General features: G+C 41.2%; 1 protein-coding gene across 1 annotated transcript; it reads left to right on the top strand.

The window, feature by feature from the left end:
• The first annotated feature begins 4750 nt into the window (after positions 1-4750).
• LOC118373501 (heat shock 70 kDa protein 4-like) lies at positions 4751-15393 on the top strand. The gene is made up of 19 exons (XM_035759637.2): positions 4751-5087; positions 8438-8495; positions 8597-8737; positions 8824-8946; positions 9136-9235; positions 9317-9450; positions 9542-9786; positions 9973-10049; positions 10181-10332; positions 10566-10672; positions 10780-10913; positions 11059-11240; positions 11977-12069; positions 12226-12372; positions 12795-12920; positions 13063-13170; positions 13250-13369; positions 13501-13662; positions 14470-15393. Exons 1-19 carry the CDS (start codon positions 4981-4983, stop codon positions 14677-14679), a joined length of 2526 nt encoding a protein of 841 aa, XP_035615530.1. The 5' UTR covers positions 4751-4980; the 3' UTR covers positions 14680-15393.
• Positions 15394-20906: the final 5513 nt, after the last annotated feature.

Raw genomic sequence — 20906 nt, 5'->3', positions numbered from 1 at the left:
GCCAGTGTAGAGATCCTGGTATAGATCCTGGATGGCAGGAGGCTTGGCCCCAGTGATGTACTGGGCCGTACGCACTACCCTCTGTAGCGCCTTGCGGTCAGATGCCGCGAAGTTGCCATACCAGGTGGTGATGCAACCAGTCAGGATGCTCTACATGCTGCAGCTGTAGAACATTTGGAGGATCTGAGGACCCATGCCAAATCTTTTCAGTCTCCTGAAGGGGAATAGGCATTGTCGTGCCCTCTTCACGACTGTCTTGTTGTGTTTGGACCATGATAGTTCGTTGGTGAGACCAAGGAACTTGAAGGTCTCAACCTGCTCCCCTACAGCCCCCTCGATGAGAATGGGGGCATGCTCGGCCCTCCTTTTCCTGTAGTCCACGATCATCTCTTTTGTCTTGATCACGTTGAGGGAGAGGTTGTTATCCTGGCACCACACTGCCAGGTCTCTGACCTCCTCCCTATAGGCTGTCTCACCTGCTCCCGATAGGCTGTCTCATCATTGTCTGCAAACTTAATGATGGTGTTCGAGTCGTGCTTGGCTATGCAGTCATGGGTGAACAGTACAGTAGGGGACTGAGCACTTACCCCTGAGGGGCCCCCGTGTTGAGGATCAACATGGTAGATGTGTTGTTACCTACCCTTAACACCTGGGGGCGGCCCGTTAGGAAGTCCAGGATTCAGTTGCAGAGGGAGGTGTTAGGTCCCAGGGTCCTTAGCTTATTGATGAGTTTTGAGGGTGCTATGGTGTTGAACGCTGAGTTATGGTCAATTAATAGCATTCTCACGTAGGTGTTACTTTTGTCCAGGTAGGAAACGGCAGTGTAGAGTGCAATAGAGATTGCGTTATCTGTGGATCTGTTGAGGCGGTAGGCAAATTGGAGTGGCTCTAGGGTTTCTGGGATAATGGTGCTGTGAGCCATGATCAGCCTTTCAAAGTACTTCATGGCCTTTCAAAGTACTTCAGTCATTCAGGCAGGTTACCTTGGTAACCTTGGTGTTCTTGGGCACAGGAACCCTGGTGGTCTGCTTGAAACATGTTGGTATTAAATATTCGGTCAGGGAGAGGTTCAAAATGTCAGTGAAGAAACTTCACTGACATTTGGTCAACGCATGCTCGAAGTACACATCCTGGTAATCCATCTGACCCTGCGGCCTTGTGAATGTTTACTTGTTTAAAGGTCTTCCTCACATCGGCTATGGACTGTGATCACACAGTCGTCTGGAACAGCATGCTTCATGCATGCTTCAGTGTTGCTTGCCTCGAAGCGTGCTTAGAAGTTATTTAGCTCATCTGGTAGGCTGGTGTCACTGGGAAGCTCGCGTCTGTGCTTCCTTTTGTAGTCCGTAATAGTTTGCATGCCCTGCCACATCCAACGAGCGTCGGAGCCGGTGTAGTATGAGTCAATCTTAGTCTGTATAGATGCTTTGCATGTTTGATGGTTCGTCGGAAGGCATAGCACGATTTCATATAAGCATCCGGGTTAGCGTCCTGCTCCTTGAAAGCAGATGTTGCCTGTAATATATGGATTCTGGTTGGGGTATGTACGTACGGTTACTGTGGGGACAACGTCAACAATGCACTTATTGATTAATCCAGTGATTGATGTGGTGTACTTCTCAATGCCATCGGAAGAATACTGGAACATATTCCAGTCTTTACTAGCAAAACAGTCCTGTAGCTTAGCATCAGCGTCATCTGACCACTTCCGTATTGAGCGAGTCACTGCAACTTCCTGCTTTAATTTTTTCTTGTAAGCAGGAATCAGGAGGTCAGATTTGCCAAATGGAGGGCAGTAGCGCGTGGGAGAGGGAGTCTAACAGAAAGCGGGTGCGGGTGGGAGCGGGATGATGAAATCTGTCCCACTCAGACCTATACTGTGGACCATGACAGTGAAGCCTGCAATGCTAGAGAATTTTATTACTGTGTCAGTGTGAAAATTGGGGAATTACCTAGGGAAACTGACAGATCAATAAAGTTACATTGCCATACTGACTAATGCAACCCACAATGCAATGATATTCTGATGTTTTTTCAATCTTCAATCATTTGGCCGATGGTTTCATCATTTGATTCAAGTCTAGTTTGATTGAGGCAAAAATACTAGCTAATGTAAGCCAACTTTTGGCCAGCTCTCTCTAACGGTACATCAACTGGTGAAAGTTTATATACTTCTGAAACGGGACTAAACAAAGGCTACAAAACATTTCCATACAAACAACTACTGTTAGATAGCAATATGAGGTGGCTATTATCGCTATCTGACAGATAACTAGAGCTAACCTGGCTGTGGTAGCTACTCACAAGCATAGCTTATTCATCCACCTCAGTTGAGGGGATGAAACATTAGCTAATGTTACATGTCAGTTACAATACTATCTCAGCACTGCGAATAAACACTAGTTTAATTTTTTTCTGTTAAGTTAAACAGCAGTTACCTTGTCAGCTACATCAGTCAACTAAAGAGTAGCCAGTTTCTGTTCTGCTGCCTGTTACAACTCTGTGAAAGAGCGCAACACGGACACACTGAACCATGCTCAACTCTCCCATGCTGGTCAAGCTAGCATTCCAGAAGCTTTGCCTTCACACAGCCTGTCAGCCTGCTCTGTGGTGTCTGCTTAGTCCTAAATCCAGTAGGGTAAACACTCCAAACAGTCTACCCAACCACTCTGAGGTTTTCACATGGTCCTAACGCACACCGGTACCACGTTTTGTATCATATTCCAATGCTTAAACTGGGGGGGGAGCAGAAATGCAGTTTCAGAATGCGGGGGGGACATGTCCCTGGGCAACATTGATTTAAAATATTTACAGATGTTATTAGACGCAGACAACCAGAGCAACACATAGCAGGAAATTCCAATATGAGCAGAAAACAAAAGACATGTTATATACTGTAGGTAGCTGAAAATGACTATCCATAATTGATCTTTGATATTGGGGATCCGTGGGATGGCCCAACTCTGACGTTACCCCATTGAAGTTGACATTTAAAATGTTTAAGGTAAGAGTTAGGTAAGGGTTAAGGTAAGCAAGGGGTAAGAGACTCACAGGCGGTTGGTGGCACCTTAATCGGGGAGGACGGGCTCGTGGTAAAGGTTGGAATGGTATCAAATACATCAAACCAATGGTTTCCATGTCATTCCATTCACTCGGTTCCCGGCTATTATTATGAGCCGCCCTCCCCTCATCAGCCTCCTGCAGGGGGTTAGGGTTTGGGACATCCCAAGGATTCTGGATAGCACTACATTTACATTTACATTTAAGTCATTTAGCAGACGCTCTTATCCAGAGCGACTTACAAATTAACCATCCATCATAATTTGTAGAAGGCCAGCATCCCAGGGGTTTCCTCTTCACGGTTGGTGTTTTGCGGGTATTATTTAATTCAGCCGCCAGTTAAGGACTTGTGAGGCGTCTGTTTCTCAAACTTGACACTCAAATGTTTTTATTTCATTTAATTGTTTTACCTTTATTCAACAAGGCAAGTCAGTTAAGAACAAATTCTTATTTTCAATGACGGCCTAGGAACAGTGGGTTAACTGCCTGTTCAGGGGCAGAACGACAGATTTGTACCCTGTCAGCTCGGGGGTTTGAACTTGCAACCTTCCGGTTACTAGTCCAAACTCTAACCACTAGGCTACCCTGCCACCCCAAACCATTAATTTTTAAAAACTTTTCTCCAACTAATGATATGTAGTACTCACATATGGCAGTATATTAACTGCTGCTAAGTCAAAGTTAGCATGTAAAATGCGTATATATTATACTTGTCTTCTTGCTCAGTTGTGCACCGGGGCCTCCCGCTCCTCTTTCTATTCTGGTTGAGCCAGTTTGCACTGTTCTGTGAAGGGAGTAGTACACAGCGTTGTACGAGATCTTTAGTTTCTTGGCAATTTCTCACATGGAATAGCCTTTATTTCTCAGAACTGCTGAGTTTTCAGAAGAAAATTCTTTGTTTCTGGCCAGTTTGAGCCTGTAATTGAACCCACAAATGCTGATGCTCCAGATACTCAACTCATCGAAAGAAGGCCAGTTTTGTTGCTTCTTTAATCAGAACAGTTTTCATCTGTGCTAACGTAATTGCAAAAGGGTTGTCTAATGATCAATTAGCCTTTTAAAATTATAAACTAGGATTAGCTAACACAACATGCCATTGGAACACAGGAGTGATGGTTGCTGATAATGGGCCTCTATACGACCTATGTAGATATTCCATAAAAAATCAGCCGTTTCCAGCTACAATAGTCATTTACAACATTAACAATGCATACACTGTATTTCTGATCAATTGTATGTTATTTTAATGGACAACAAAACATGCTTTTCTTTAAAAAACAAGGACATTTCTAAGTGACCCCAAACTTTTGTGTGTGTGTGTGTGTGTGTGTGTGTGTGTGTGTGTGTGTGTGTGTGTGTGTGTGTGTGTGTGTGTGTGTGAACGTGAACGTGAACGTGAAAGTGTGTGTGTGTGAACGTGAAAGTGTGTGTGTGTATATATTTATATATTTATATTTTATATATATTATATATATATATAATATATATACGAATTTTACATGCTAACTTTGACTTAGCAGCAGTTAATATACTGCCATATGTGAGTACTACATATCATTAGTTGGAGAAAAGTAAAACAATTCATGGTTTAGAACGACATCTTTCTGATAGAAAGGTCCAGAGCCATCGAGAACTATTCAATTCTCGCGATATTGCATTGAGATTCCGCGTGAACTCACAAAACCACCTTGTAGTTGTAGCAGATCTTGCTATCTACCGCCCGGTGTGCACAACTATCAGGTTATTCAGTACTGTGCCGCGGATTATGATTTGAAGTACACTTCTGATTTAACAATATCCACTGACTTTTGTACGCCTTTCCAAAAATTATTCAAACACGTTTCTGTTATTTTAAGGAGTTATTGACGTCAACATTTCATAAAATAGTAGAATACAGGCAAGGTAACGTTAGCGTGGAAGATGTCAGTGGTGGGAATTGATGTGGGCTTTCAAAGCTGCTATGTTGCTGTAGCTCGAGCCGGAGGAATTGAGACCGTGGCTAACGAATACAGCGACCGAAGTACACCGTAAGTAAAATATTTTAAAACTCGTTTCCCTAGTCTAGACATACACTTGAGACAAATACAATTGGTTTGTGAGAGTGGCCAGTTTCTGCGGCCTGGACAACTAGCTGCTAGCTAGTTAGTTAACAGTTGTGTGTACACGTGAATTCAGCTGCATTACGTTAGCGAGCTAGCTAACGTAATGCAGCCATCTAATCCATTTAATTTCACCATCCCGCTTTTATCAGATGGATTTATTTCACATGTGTATTGAACTAGATAATGGTTGCTATTAAACTAGCAGTTACTTATGAGTTCGCCTGCTATCATAGTTAGCCAGTTAGCTAGCTCACCGTTTTACTGTACTGGCTCACTTGCTATGACGACATCCGTCAGTCGCCGGTAGGAATATTCTAGCAATTTTGCAGTGCGTATAACTGTGTGGTAAAGTACACCATCAAATTAAATGTTTTTTTTTTTTACCTTTATTTTAAAAAATATATACCATATTATTAGTTTATGGCACCACTGGCCACTTACTATCAGATTTAAGTCAATATTAACATTAACTTGTTAAGCGATTTTTATATTTTGTGGCATTTTTTTTCTTCAACATTTAAGAAAGTTGATAGAAAATTACATGCGATAATTGCCTAAAACGGTCATAAACTAGGTTCCATCAAACCTATGCAAGTAAAGTACATCTCGGACAAAACATGTAATGACCGGCCTGATGGCAACATAACATTTTTCGTTAAACTTCCGGACGTTGACAAAAAAATACACTAGACAAGTTGGTATCTTTTATTGTCGATAAAATTAATTATGCGAGAAATGACGGTGAAATTGCTTTTATGCGCAAATATTAACATAGCCATCATATCGAAGTACACTTGGAGTCACGCGATGGCATTTGTGGTCCTACCACTACTACTGAAGGGAAAACATGCAGTTTATTCGGTTACATATAATACCAGTTTTGATTAATTTCACAGGGTGGTGAAAGTAAAATATTCGATTCCCACGTGGGACCAGTACAAAAAAAGTATGAAAAACGTATGCACTCACTGCTGTAAATCGCCCTGGACAAGAGTGTCTGCCAAATGACTAAAATGTAAATGTCTTAATGCGCCTTTCTAATAAATATAGGTTCTTATTCTGGTGACATGATAATCGATGATTGGTTGCCGTTTGATAAATAAAAAAAATAATGCTCTTTTGTCTATAATGATAATGTAGGCTATACATCCGCAGGTAGCTAGAGTGCACGCCCAATACCAGAGTGCACACTGGATATATAATGCAACATATTTTGTGAGAGAACCATCAGTACAGTTGAAAATGTAACTTGTATTTTTTATTTGGTACGTGGGAATTGAACGGCAAAAGGGTATATTTATGTGCACCAAGTCAACACGCACAACCTTTTTTTTATTTTCAAGAAGTCAATTTGATGCAAACATCTCTGATGGAAAAATGCGCAAATTGTTGTTATGCGGATTTTAGAATATTATAATGAAAATATGTCGCCAGTTGGAACTAAACTAAAAAAATGTCTGACTTGCTAAATGGTTGTAGTTATACACGTGCCGCGTTCTATCAATTAGCAAATGTACATGCCTGAGTTGGCTCGATCCGTCTAGCTTGTGAACATAGCATTAAACCAGGGGTAAGGTACGTTTCCATTGGGGGGAAAAAAACAAAAGAAACAGCCGAACGTCATGACGTCACACCTTGTCGACTTCTAGAGTCTTCTTCAGGCTGCATGGATAGAATGAAATAATTGATTGCATAACACCGGTGAAACTTGGTCCCCTATAGATAAGAAATAACTGGATGTTTAAACTTGCATCCAGTCAATCAGAAATAAAAGTTGAAGCAATACAGGCACTTTTGAAAGTCGGGACAATCCTTGTCCAGAAAATAACATTATTTTTCTAGTTGATTTTTTTACCCCTCAAATCAAATCAAATTTTATTTGTCACATACACATGGTTAGCAGATGTTAATGCGAGTGTAGCGAAATGCTTGCGCTTCTAGTTCCGACAATGCGGTAATAAGCAGTTGGTATTGAGAAAAATAAATTCTGTAAATTGAAAGATTCAAATTTAAATGTCTTACAATTTTCAAGGATGTATAGATTTTGTAACACAAAAACAGAAACACTGGGTTTTTACATTCAAAGACAAGAGTATCAATTGATTTCATTACCTTATTCTTACAGAGCATAGTATTCAATATGTCAAAGGAATAAGTTAAATCTACTGTAAAATATATTGAATAGGATGTTTTTGATTTGTTTTATGGATGTAATATTTAGCAAGAATCATCAAATTCATCACATACTTTTCATTAGTGGAGGATCTTGGACAATCTAAAACAAAAAGAACATCACAAGCTTGCAGATGGATGTCGCTACCCTATATTTTACCAAGTCCAACACTGGAAAAACAAATGTTCAAGATTCTGTCCCAGATTGAAATTTATATTTACAGGTACTTGTTGGATGTGTAATATCTGAGTTACTTTAGTGTTTCCATCACTTTGTTAGCACGTACAGTGCATGCGTAAAGTATTCAGACCCCTTGACCCTTTTCAAAACATTTTAAGTTAAAGCCTTCTAAAATTAATTAGTTTTTTCCCCCTCATCAATCTACACACAATACCCCATAATGACAAAGCAAAAACAGGTTTAAAAGGGAAATATCACATTTACGTAAGTATTCAGATCCTTTACTCTGTACCTTGTTGAAGAATCTTTGGCAGTGATTACAGCCTAGAGTCTTCTTGGGTGTGATGCTACAAGCTTGGCACACCTGTATTTGGGGAGTTTCTCCCATTCTTCTCTGCAGATCCTCTCAAGCTCTGTCAGGTTGGATGGGGAGTGTCGCTGCACGCCTATTTTCAGGTCTATCTAGAGATGTTTGATCGGGTTCAAGTTTTTTTAACGTGCAAAATAAATTTATGCAGCAGGGATCTTGATCCACGAGGGGATTGATTGTCTCTGCTGTAATGCTAGAAAACCAAATGCATAGTTGGAGCCCTGAGCTGAACATCATTTATTTGGCACATCTTCAATAGAAATCTTGTCATAACTTATAAGTAGTGGCGTCACACGCACTTTTTTGTTGTTGACAGTGTTGAAAATCATACTGTCTGTATTTCAAAATACCCTGATATACGGTAAACTGCCCAAGCTTAATGTGGGCTGAACAATTTAATGTGATGACTTGCTAAGTTATAGATTACTTTACTTCTCTCAGTCTCTGAATTTTACATAGGCTAATTCACACTAAGATATGGGATGCCATAGAATCTAAAGCGGCATGCACACAAGGAAGGATCTTATCAATGATCTTGTTCACCTTTTTCAGAGCATGCGTGTCCTTTGGACCACGGAATCGTTCAGTAGGCGCGGCAGCGAAAGGCCAGGTAAGCCTTGCTTTAAGACGTATCCCTAATATAAGTCATTTGTGAAAATAAAGTAGTATGTTATTTGACCATGGCATTTGTTCTTTTTTTCTTTTTGAAAGGTTGTAACAAATTGTAAGAACACTGTTCAAGGGTTCAAGCGATTCCATGGCAGGGCATTCTTAGACCCCTACGTCCAGTCAGCAAAATCTAGCTTGGTTTACGACCTGGCCCAGATGCCTTCTGGGATGACCGGCATCAAGGTAAATGATCAGAAGTGAGGATGCGGCTGAACAGGGAGCTGGTTTGAGATATTCATTTTTACTTCATTGCTCAATTTATCTACTAGGTGATGTACATGGAGGAGGAGAAAGTCTTCAGCATTGAACAAGTCACTGCCATGCTGCTGACCAAACTGAAGGAGACTGCTGAGACGGCAATGAAGAAACCTGTGGCTGACTGTGTCATCTCTGTAAGAAATGTTACTCTCTTCACGCCTGTCTAAGTAGATGTATTATTTTGGGGGTTCACAAACCCTCATGCCTACAGCAATGTCTATGCCCTATAGAAAATATGCAGTTACATGTGCGCGCACACACAGTTTAGGCAGTCACGGGCTGTGTTTTTGTCAACTGTCATAATTTCTCCTAATGTCCTCCAGGTCCCCAGCTTCTACACTGATGCAGAGAGGAGGTCTGTCATAGATGCAGCTCAGATTGCAGGGCTCAACTGCCTACGACTCATGAATGAGACCACTGCAGGTAATGCCATTACCATGCCAACACTGAACAATGTTATCCCATGTAAATCTTGGTCTGAACCAATTTCTCTGTCTATTCCAGTTACACTGGCATATGGGATCTATAAACAGGATCTCCCTGCCCCTGAGGAAAAACCAAGAAATGTGGTATTTGTAGATTTGGGCCACTCTGGTTATCAGGTCTCTGTCTGTGCATTCAACAAAGGAAAGCTCAAGGTATGTTTTTGATATGTTCAAAGACAACGTAACACAAAACAAAAAAAAGATAGAATAAGGCATTAAGTAAATTGTTTTTGTTCTCTTTCAGATGCTAGCTTCTGCGTTTGATGCAGAATTGGGTGGCAAAGACTTTGACGAGGTGTTGGTGAACCATTTCTGTGAAGAGTTTGGCAAGAAGTACAAGCTGGATGTGAAGACCAAGCCCAGAGCCCTGGTTCGTCTCTACCAGGAGTGTGAGAAGCTCAAGAAGCTGATGAGCGCCAACTCCTCTGATCTGCCACTCAACATCGAGTGCTTCATGAATGACATCGACGTGACTGGGAAACTCAACAGGTTAGTGGAGCGTAAAACAAGTCCTTTAATTTATCTCGGTACGTCTACATTACACATTTGGCCATCCACAGTGGAAAAGCCATGTTTCAGGAAGTGGTTTCATTCGGTGCATGTGTATCATCATGATACAAGCAGCTGCATGTGTGTACGGTATCTATTAATATCCCATGACCACTGTTGTTCCAGAGGCCACTTTGAGGAGATGTGTGCAGGGCTTCTGGCCAAAGTGGAAGCTCCCCTGCACAGCGTCATGGAACAAGCCAGTGAGTAGCTGTAGTAATAGTAGCTGGAATATCCCTGAGCCGCGTGCACAAGCGCAGGCTGTTCATGTTCTTGCTAAGACCTGGATTGGCTGTTTAAATCTGACTACTAATATGTTTCATACATTGTCCAGAGCTGAAGAAGGAAGACATCTACGCTGTGGAAATTGTGGGCGGGGCCTCCAGGATCCCTGCCGTCAAAGAAAGGGTCAGCAAATTCTTTGGAAAAGAGTTGAGCACGACATTAAACGCAGACGAGGCTGTCGCGAGAGGATGTGCACTGCAGGTATCATGTCATGACTCACTGTCCCCAATGATTTCTTCAGCAAATGTCTAAAAATGTCACGCCCATGTCTCTCACTCATGGAACTGGTCGGTATCGCTGTAGTTGTTGACCTGATGTTTACTGGCATAGCACAAACAATTATCAGGTAATAACTTTTCCTGTTGACATACCATTAAGTACAGTTGTTAAACACTTAGCGAACATATTATAATGCAGGTAGTTTATCTCCTTAGTGTGCAATCCTGTCCCCTGCCTTCAAAGTCAGAGAGTTTTCCATCACGGATGTCGTCCACTATCCCATATCCTTGAAGTGGAACTCTGCCGCCGAGGAGGGGTTAAGGTAATGATTTCTTCTTCACATTTGACATTGGCTTATTTAACACCGATTGCACTGAACTCTGATTGGCAGTGACTCACGTCATCTTCTGGTCTACTCTCCTCCATCAGTGATTGCGAGGTATTCCCAAGGAACCATGCTGCACCCTTCTCCAAAGTGTTGACATTCTACCGGAGAGAGCCCTTCTCCTTGGAGGCGTACTACAACAACCCCAAAGAGCTGCCGTACCCGGACCCCACAATAGGTACCAGAACAAACAATCCTGAAACTTTAAATGCTTCTAATAAGCTATAAACTTGCACCTGTTCAATTCATTTTGTACTTTTAATGGTTGTCTCTGAGGCCAGGTTACTGGGTGTCTTCTAATACTCCACTTGTGAACTCGTCAGGTCAGTTCATCGTCCAGAAAGTGGTTCCCCAGGCAAATGGTGAGAGTTCAAAGGTCAAGGTGAAGGTCAGGGTGAATGTCCACGGGATCTTCAGCGTGTCCAGTGCCTCTCTAGTAGAGCTCCTGAAACCTAATGAGGGAGAGGAGCCAATGGAGACAGACCCAGCCGGGAAGGAAGAGGAGGTTTGTGTGCACTGTTTTCGCACAGCGCTTACATAGGCTATGGCCTCTACCAGGCTTTCACCTCACCTTCGTTATAAAAGCCTGTGGAAGTTCCTGTCAGAAAGAGGCCAAAAGAAGGTGGAGGGTATCCAGGTTGTTTGCCCCTCCCAACAATTAGAATAGGCACTTTCAAACAGGCAGCGATTGGAAACCGAAAGCCAATAATTTTCTTTGTTGCCCATGTGGGGTCGTGTCATTTCAACCAAATTATAAATATTCATGGGGGATAATGTAGTATGCTTGCACCATTCATTAGTTTATCTGGATAATTAGCACTTCTGATGAGGAATGGAAGGGGTGGTTGTTTTTGAATAATCATCTACTCACACCCAATCAGTCAACAGCCGCTGGCAATCAGCGCTCCACTCATATCCACTTTTCCAATATGAACTTCCCCAGGCTCTGGAGAACAACTTGAAGGAGGCCTGGAAGCCTAGGCTACATCGGCAATAATGCCTATACTTTACCCACACCCAATTTATTGGACAATGAATCAACCCAGACATATTCAGTAAAAGGGCAACTAATTCATCTGTCATGTCTCAACAAGTTAAACCTGCTTCAGAAAATATTATTGTATTGTCCTTTGCCTGCTTGTTTTTCTTGTGTTATCTGACCATCTGTGCATTGATGTCAAGCTAACGTTTGGTGTTAACGCCACATGAATGGAGAGATAATAAAATGTTTGTCTCTTCAGAGTAAGATGCAGACTGAACAAGATGACCAAAAAGCCAAAGGTGATGGACAAAAAGACGACGCTGACAAGAAGTCAGAGACTGAGGAAATGGAGGTGACTGACTGACTACATATTTTCAACATTCTGAGGGGATGTGTTTTGTGTTTATGTATTCATGATAAAGGTATGGGACCAGTGCACATTTACCTAAAACGTAGTGTGTGTATCTATATGGGCTTATAAATGTGTGTGTGTGTGTTTTTATCTCAGACATCGGAGGATGGAAAACAGGAGAAGAATCACGCTCCATCGGCAAAGAAACCCAAAGTGAAAACGAAGACTGTTGAACTCCCAATCGAAAACAGCCTGCACTGGCAACTAACCAATGACCTGGTCAATCTGTTCATGGAGAATGAGGTAATGTTCTAGGACACCATAACTAGTATCAACATTAATACATTTTTTCCAGTATTATCTGATTTTCTTAGCATCACTGAGACAGGATATTTTTCTGAATTTTGTTCTCATTAGTTGAAAACCTGTCCTGTATTGATATAAACCATGTATTATTGTCTGTTATTGTTTTACAGGTATAATTTTAACATGCAACACTGTATATCATACCACTATTGTACAGTATAAAGAATTTCTCAACCTTTTTGTCTGTAAAATCATGTTTAATGGGTTGCTTAAGCATGTTCATCTGTGTCTACTGAGAGTTGTAGTAGGAAAGAAAGTAACACACTTGTTTTTATTTAAATGTTACAATTTAGCAGGTGCTCTTATCCAGAGCGACTTAGTAGTGAGTGCATACAAATGTATATTTGTGTCCACCTCAGGGTAAGATGATTATGCAGGACAAGCTGGAGAAGGAGAGAAACGATGCCAAGAACAATGTAGAGGAGTATGTCTATGAGATGAGGGACAAACTGCACGGAGTGTTGGAGAAGTTTATCAGTGAATCTGTGAGTATAGTCCCTCAAGCTGGCTGAATAGAAAAGCACTAGCTAACAGCGAGGCTAAGCCACATTTATTTGTATTATTCCCAGTGTATTATATAACCTTTACATGTATTGTGGAGTTACTAAAAGTTTTTACTAAATGTAGGACCGAGACACCTTTGCATTAAGACTTGAGGACACAGAGAACTGGTTGTATGATGACGGCGAGGACCAACAGAAACAAGTGTACATCGACAAACTGGCTGAATTAAAGGTAACATTGCCGGTCAATTCCTGTCTCTGATTCTAGGGTGTATTTTGTTATGTGACTGAACCAAATGTCCCTTCGACAGAAACTTGGGCAGCCCGTCCAGGAAAGATACATCGAGGCTGAGGAGAGACCAAAAGCATTTGATGAACTCGGAAGGCATATCCAACAGTACATGAAGATTGTAGAAGCTTACAAAACAAAGGTAACTTCTAAGATATTGTTATTCCATAGTTGTGCACATGTAGTTTTATCAACTGAGTCACTGGACATGTAATGATATATCTCAATGTCTCCCAGTATTGAAATGTTCCTTATGTCTGTCTTGACACCCAGGAGGAGCAGTATGAGCATTTGGACGAGTTGGAGATGTTGAAGGTGGATAAGCAGGTGAACGACACCATGATTTGGATGAACAGCAAAATGAATGCGCAGAGCAAACAGAATTTTACCCAGGAGCCTGCCGTCAAAGTCCAGGAGATTCAGGCGAAAACAAAGGTTAGTGCAGACAATAGGTTTGTATAGTCTGTTAAGGACTCCGTTCTGCCTGGTGAGGTCATATGGTCGGGGACAACTCCAGGTCCTAATATGGCATATGGTCATCCAAAGTTCAGAATGTCCCTAAGCTCACTTTTTAATGTTCATATTCTGTCAACTCGTACCCAAATAATGTTGTGGACATACTGTATACTCCTATTTGTGGCCAACGCATAAATTGGAGAAGAAAAAAAAAACACTTCAAAACCCCCACCTCAAACACACAGTTTCAAAAAGGTTTACTATTTCCTCATTGAGGATGATTTCATCCTGAGGAAGATGAGCTGGCCATCAGTGGTCTACTCATGCGAATATTTTTGACCGGCATCCTTCTGTTGTTGGGGTATGCCTAGAGATTTCCAACACAAAGCTCCTTTTAATATACTTAATGCTGTCATATTGAAATTTGGGGGGGGGGGCGAACCTGACCACGTTCACACAAATGTTAGTTGTAGATCTGTCATTCTTATTGAAAGCAAGTCTAAAAAGTTGTATATCTCTTCTATGTGCTCTATTTCTATGCTTTTTGCTCTTACATTTTAATGTTTGCATCTTTCGGTTTTATACACCAGCTGAAAATACAATAGTTGGAGATATTGAAAATATTTTTCAAAGCGGTTTAGATGGTACAATGATTCTCTGCACTAGACATTGCATGTTTTGTCACAATTTCCATGTTTTGGAAGGAAGACCATTTCACTAATATTGTAATTCGTTGTAGGTAATATTTCATAAAGTTCATTTAACATCCTCTTTCCATCTGTTTAGGAGCTTTACTCAGCTTGCAACCCTATCGTCTCAAAACCCAAGCCCAAAGTGGAGATCCCCAAGGATGAGAAGGAAGAGCAGAATGGACCTATTAATGGACAGGAGGACACAGATGCCCAGCCAGGCAGCCCAGAGAAGGGTGCAGCAGGGAGCACAGTGGCTCCTGAATCTGCAGAGGGCAACAAACTGCCTGAGATGGACATTGACTAACTGCTGCAGCTGTCCCAGCCTTCTCTCCCCACCCGCCTCGCACCTCTGAGTTCTTACTGATTATAGCCTTTCTTTTGATGACACAGTCAAACTATTCTTATAAGTACTGTCAATCAGCCTTCTTGGCATGTTCCACTATTTTTTGCTGAATACAATGAATGCATATTGATCAAGCTGTTTGACATCAAATATTGTGAGTGCCGCAGGATGGAAACTTGCTTTCTGTGTATTGCTTCAATGGCCATTTAGTAAGGAATGTTCTCAGCATCTCTTTAGCCTATTTCCACTGAGATTGAAATATTAAGAGGTCGTAAGCAGTGAAAAAACGAGTACAGAAGTTTAGTGAAAAATGTTAACTTATGTTTGAATGGGAAAGGGGGTTGACGCTTGAAATGTATGCTTATTCCCTGTTGGATAAATGTTGAGGACACCCTGATGGGAGAGAAATTGGATGGAATAAAGGTTAGTGTATTCAGAGATGATAGCGGCACCAATTATCTGTCTACTATATGTTTAATTAGATTTGAATTACTGTCATGCAATATTTCAATATAATAAGGCTGTCACATTTAAAGGCAATGGTCTGTGGGTTGTTCTCTGGTATAGCCTTGTTTTGTTTTTCTACTCTGTACAATGGTGTGAATGAATGGTGAATACCAATTTGGTGCTGTTACCGCTCACCAAAAGCAAAATAAATACATTTGTGTATGAGAATTATGTTCAAGTGCTTAAAAGATTATTTGAAAATGCAATGAGGAACATGTTCATTTGGGTGAGAGAATACTCCAAGGGACCTGGAGTGGAACACGTTGAATTCCATGAAGGGAAAAGGATTATACAAAGTTCTGGTTTGCTGTTATTATACTGTCAAATTCATGGCCAGTGGTGGTTTTGAGGAACAAATAGGCCACTTAACAGGCATTATTTTTGGATCGCCCCATCAGCTCAGTACATAAAACCAACAGGTGTGTGCAGAGGGTGAGCCCTCATCCCCACTAGCTGGGTTTCTTTTTTTTCTCTGTTCCAACCACCATGACCTACAGACACAGCTTCACCAGTGCTATTCTGGATACACCGGTTAACCCTTAAAGTACCAACATTTTTTTGCTGATTGCAAAGAGACTTTCTTTACCTTTTGTAACAATTAATTGGTTTAAAGTCCCCAAAATTAGTATATAAACGCAGCCTCTGACTGACAACCAGTTTCAGAAAAATGTCAATTAATGTGGGGCTGCAGCCTGATGTCCGAGTCATCCACAGGAGGTTGGTGGCACCATAATTGGGAAGGATGGGCTTGTGGTAATGGCTGGAGCGCTGTTGGTGGAATGGTATCAAACCCATTTGCTCCATTCCAACTGTTATTATGAGCCGTCCTCCCCTCAGCAGCCTCCACTGCCATCCATCCCACTGGGAAGGAGAGAGGAGATCCACCAAGAGTTCATTTTTATTTGACTATTAATCAATCAATAATTTGTTAGTAATAGAGTTAATTGGTTCCTCTCTGGCCTCACCTCTGTGTGCCACTCTCTCTCCTGACTTAAATTTGATGGCCAATGTTAGCTAGCTAGCTTGCTAGATACAGGGCTCGAGACTAACTTTTTTTTTTGTCACCGTCCCAAAGTGCAATTTTAATCCGTCCCAAACTGAAGATGAACCATCCTAAATTAAAAAAGATGTTTTGATATGCTAACATGGGTCCACTCTTAGGACCGAGGTCTTTCATAGTGATTTAAAAGGCAAATAAGAGTAGCATACTACTGACAGATAAATGGTGCTGTCAACTGAGTCCGAAATTCACATTTTTATTTATTGTTTCTAAAAAATCCAACATTGGAATAATATTTTTATACATTTTGCATAATTATATAAATAATTAGGCTACATGTAAAATTATAGCCAAAGATATTTCAGGAATAATGCCAGAGAAGCCAGTGTTTGGAGGAAATATTGGCAAGGGTGTTATGCCCGAGATGAAGTTGAGGGCAGGGAATATCCTCAACACCGACTTTGAGGGCATTATCAATTTTATACAATGGGTTACCAACATATTCAAGTGATGACTGACAAATTTTCATACTATTTCATCCTTCCACAAGATCTAGTCCCGTCACAAATCTAGGGTTTCTAGAGACACGACCCAGTCGTTCATTCTAAATATTCCATTGCCATACTGGCTGGCAATGTTCTTATCCCATGCTTGCTATCTAGCCAACTACGGCTAACTTAGTCATGTCAAAAAGTACAGCCAGAATAACAGCAAAGTATCTGCATTTGTTTAAGCTGTTTTCTAGTGACATTTATTTGGATGCATCCATAACAATGAGCTAATGAGTTGCGATTTCACCTGGAATAGAAAATGCTCACTCGTCAGGACACTGTTGTTCAGGGGAGCTAGCCAACTAACACAGCTACAGTAACACAATAATTTCAAACTGAAGCTGGAAAGACGGAAAACAAGCTGCGTACCTTTTTTTAAATTGACTTAAATTTTTTATATATCCATAAAAATGATGCCAGCTGGTTCATGATTTCGACTGGCTGAGAAACACTGTCTCTTCCCGACTCCCGACATGTTCGTTACTATGGGACAGCAGAAGATTGAATATTTAAACAAATTCAATGTTGCAAATGTCAGAGAAACTTATTTATACAAATCTTCGCTGTTGAAAACAAAATGTTAGTCTAAAAGAAATGTGAGATGTCTCGATGCTTTTTATAATGGAGATCAAGTTTATAAGTTGCCTGGCTGGGCTGATAGTGGATTGCGCAGTCAGATGGTTCAGAGTTAATAGGCATTTTTTTAACATCATAGATTTAGCTGGTGTCAACTTGTGGAATAGACACCGGCTGGAATGCGGTTTTAACCAATCAGGATTAAACCCACCTGTTGTATAAATGCATATTGATTACAGCCTCATGTTCACACCAATGCTAACTGACATGAGGGAGGTGCCAGAGAATGTAGCCGAACTATAACAAGACTTTTAATAACATAAATATTGTCCAAAGGCCAGTCATGTTTGTCATGTCCGTGATTGAGTCTTTGAATGAAGAGATTGAGATAATTAGACTCGGTCAGGGAGAGGTTGAAAATGTCAGTGAAGACACTTGCCAGTTGCTCCGCGCATGCTTTGAGTACACGTCCTGAAAATCCTTCTGGCCCAGCGGCTTTGTCAATGTTTTTGTTCACGTCGGCTACCGATAGCGTTCATGTTACCTCATGAAAATTCTGTACAATGTGATCTTGTTGCCAGCTGATGCACATTCAGATGTCATAAAACAGCACTCTAGAGCTCTCCCTGTCCTGTGCCATGCCTTGATTGCATTGTTTATGTTATCTGGAAATGTGCATGTACACCCTGGCCCATCTACTGTTGTTAGCCCCAATTCTGACGTGTGCTCTGATATCCGCTTCACTGATTTCTGCTTTTGTAAAAGCCTGGGTCTTCTGCACGTTAACACTAGAAGCGTATTACCTAAAATAGATCAATTGAAAGTGTGGGTTCACAGCTCCAATCCAGATGTGTTGGTCATTACTGAGACGTGGTTAACACAGGGGCCCCTCAGGGGTGGGTACTTAGTCCCCTCCTGTACTCCCTGTTCAGCCACGACTGCATGGCCAATCACGACGACTCATTAAGTTTGCTGACGACACATTAGTGGTAGGCCTGATCACTGACAACGATGAGACGGCCTATAGGGAGGAGGTCAGAGACCTGGCCGTGTGGTGCCAGGAAAACAACTTCTCCCTCAATGTAAGCAAGACTAAGGAGTTGATCGTGAACTATAGGAAAAGGCTTTCCGAACAGGCCCCCATTAACATCGACTGGGCCATAGTGGAGCGGGTCGAGAGCTTCAAGTTCCTTGGTGTCCACATCACCAACAAACTATCATGGTCCAAACATACCAAGACCGGGTCCCCAGATCCTCAAAAAGTTCTACAGCTGCACTATCGACTATTTTCTTAACCAACAGTGCAGTTCAAGAAGAGTTAATAGCTTTGTAAGTAAGCATTTCACGGTGAAGTCTACACTTGTTGTATTCGGCACATGTGACAAAGTTTGATTTGAATAAAAAAAGCTGACTAGAGGTGGTTAGAATAGGATGGGAGGCCAAAAGTATGTATCCAATAGAGTCAGTCTCAAGTGTGGGAACAAACAGTCTGTCCCACGGTTGGGTAAGAGTTTAGTCAACAACGTATGCAGGAGTCATGAGGCAAAATGCACAAGAAATTTTTTTGAATATATATAACTACTTAGAGCTAGCCATTGTAAGTTCAGAGTCACTCAGTGTGCGTGTGCTGGAGGCGAGTGAAAGCTCAGGAGAGAGGGGGGAGTGTGGTGGGGGTACCTGTACCAGACAGGGGGAGACGGGCCAGTGCAGACGGTGAACAGATCGCCAGGTGGCATCCAAGCAGCAGGCAACGGGAGAAGCTTTTATTTCTGGAGGCAGAAATGTAGAAAATGCCAGTAAATGGTCTTTGAACAGCAGGAGGGGGCTTCAGAGGATGCTTCAAAGACTCCTGCCACTTGTTGGGCCCAAAGACCTCGACACCTTTTAATTCACACCTTAGTGATGATTGAATTTGTCCTTGGAGCCTTAACTCAGCATTCAGTCACCGTAAACTAAAATATTATTGTCATGTACTTATTTTTATTTTTGTCTTCTTCTGGGCTTTCAAAATACCATCAAACAACACTATTTACTCAGTTCCAGGTTGGTTGGTGTCCTCAGGTCTCTTTTTGTTTGCTAGAGCACCCTCTGTATAGCTTGGGAAAAGGAAACCTTGGCAGCAGTAATCTCTGGTTAATTTTGGTCAAAATTAGGTTGTAGGTTTGGAGTTTTGATCTGCAGCGAAGGCCATGCTGTGGAGGTTAGCATCCTGGATATGTACCTGCTGAAAAATCCAAGTTTATCTACCTCCAAATCTATCCTTTTGTAAAAAAATATGTTGAAAAATGTGAGCTCACATGCAGCTCTCTCTCTCACTCACTCACTCACTCACTCACTCACTCACTCACTCACTCACTCACTCACTCACTCACTCACTCACTCACTCACTCACTCACTCACTCACTCACTCACACACGGGGGGGTGTTTTTGTAGGCGATAGTTCAGCACAATTCGTAATATCGTTCCAGAACATTCCCACAATCTGAACCGTCCCAGACCTATTTTGTTTATCCATGGACGACAGGACATCCATTAATTTTGAGCCCTAACTATATACCCAGAGAGAAAGCACACCGTTTGATCCCCTTTCTGAAATGATTTGATTGTTTCTCTCCCTTATTGTGTTGGCTCTAATAATGATTGGTTGGACTGAGGGGCAGTGAGGATGCAAAGAAAGAGGCAAACAAAAATTAGAGCAAGAAGTAAGCTATCAAATCAAGCTTTATTTATACAGAACATGTCATACATGAAATGCAATGTGCATCACAGGGAAAAATAAATAAAAAATCTTATGATAATAAAAGCTGAAATATTTACTTTCAACTCGCTTGCATTTGCATTTCAGCTTTGGTCCAACAGAATCTGTCATATGGACACCAACACATTGAGACATTATTTTAGTGTAATAAAGGATAAGTACACTTTTCTAACGATACCCTTTTTATGTCTCAACTACTCAAATTGTGTGCAGAGCAGACACTACTAAAACAATTATTAAAGAACATTGATTCAGGAAAAATGAATTCTCAGTTTGTCACTCGCAGCATTGGGGTACCACGTACTGCTAGCAGTATTTTAGCCAAAGATTGTTATACTAGCTGTCTAGTCAAGTTGGCTAAACTTGAAATCTAAAGATTAGCTGGCTAATCACTGTCACGTGGGCTTGAGGAATAGTTGAGACCTGTGTTTATTCTCTATAGCCTAATGACTGCTACAAGAATTTTGTCACTATTAGTGAATGTGCATTATGCATGGTTCTAGTTACATTTGTAACAAAAAATAACATTTTCAGAGACCGACTTGAAAGCCAGATTAGTGACTATTGCAAAAACAGAAAAAGCAGGAGAAATTATTAATAAAATTATTATTGGGCCTTATGGTTGTGGAAGGCTTATATTTAGCCTAGGTAGAACTTCACAAGCCCTGCATTCATTAGATTATTGCTGACTGTTGAAATGCAGTGTATTTGACCTGTTTTAATAGTAAAAACTTATTTTAAAAAGTGTGTGTGTGTGTGTATATATATATATATATATATTAGTGAATCTTGGCT

Source organism: Oncorhynchus keta, chromosome 11, assembly GCF_023373465.1.
Source record: "Oncorhynchus keta strain PuntledgeMale-10-30-2019 chromosome 11, Oket_V2, whole genome shotgun sequence".
In the NCBI taxonomy this organism is placed as follows: Eukaryota; Metazoa; Chordata; class Actinopteri; order Salmoniformes; family Salmonidae; genus Oncorhynchus; species Oncorhynchus keta.
The sequence above is the reverse complement of the archived record's forward strand: the minus strand, read 5'-3'. Positions and strand labels throughout refer to the sequence as shown.

Excerpts from the sequence above, each read along its gene's own strand:
- LOC118373501 (XM_035759637.2), top strand. The coding sequence starts at position 4,981 with ATGTCAGTGGTGGGAATTGATGTGGGCTTTCAAAGCTGCTATGTTGCT. Across the intron at positions 10,914-11,058 it reads GTACCCGGACCCCACAATAG|GTCAGTTCATCGTCCAGAAA; the intron begins GTACCAGAACAA and ends TGAACTCGTCAG. Across the intron at positions 13,171-13,249 it reads ACAAACTGGCTGAATTAAAG|AAACTTGGGCAGCCCGTCCA; the intron begins GTAACATTGCCG and ends TCCCTTCGACAG.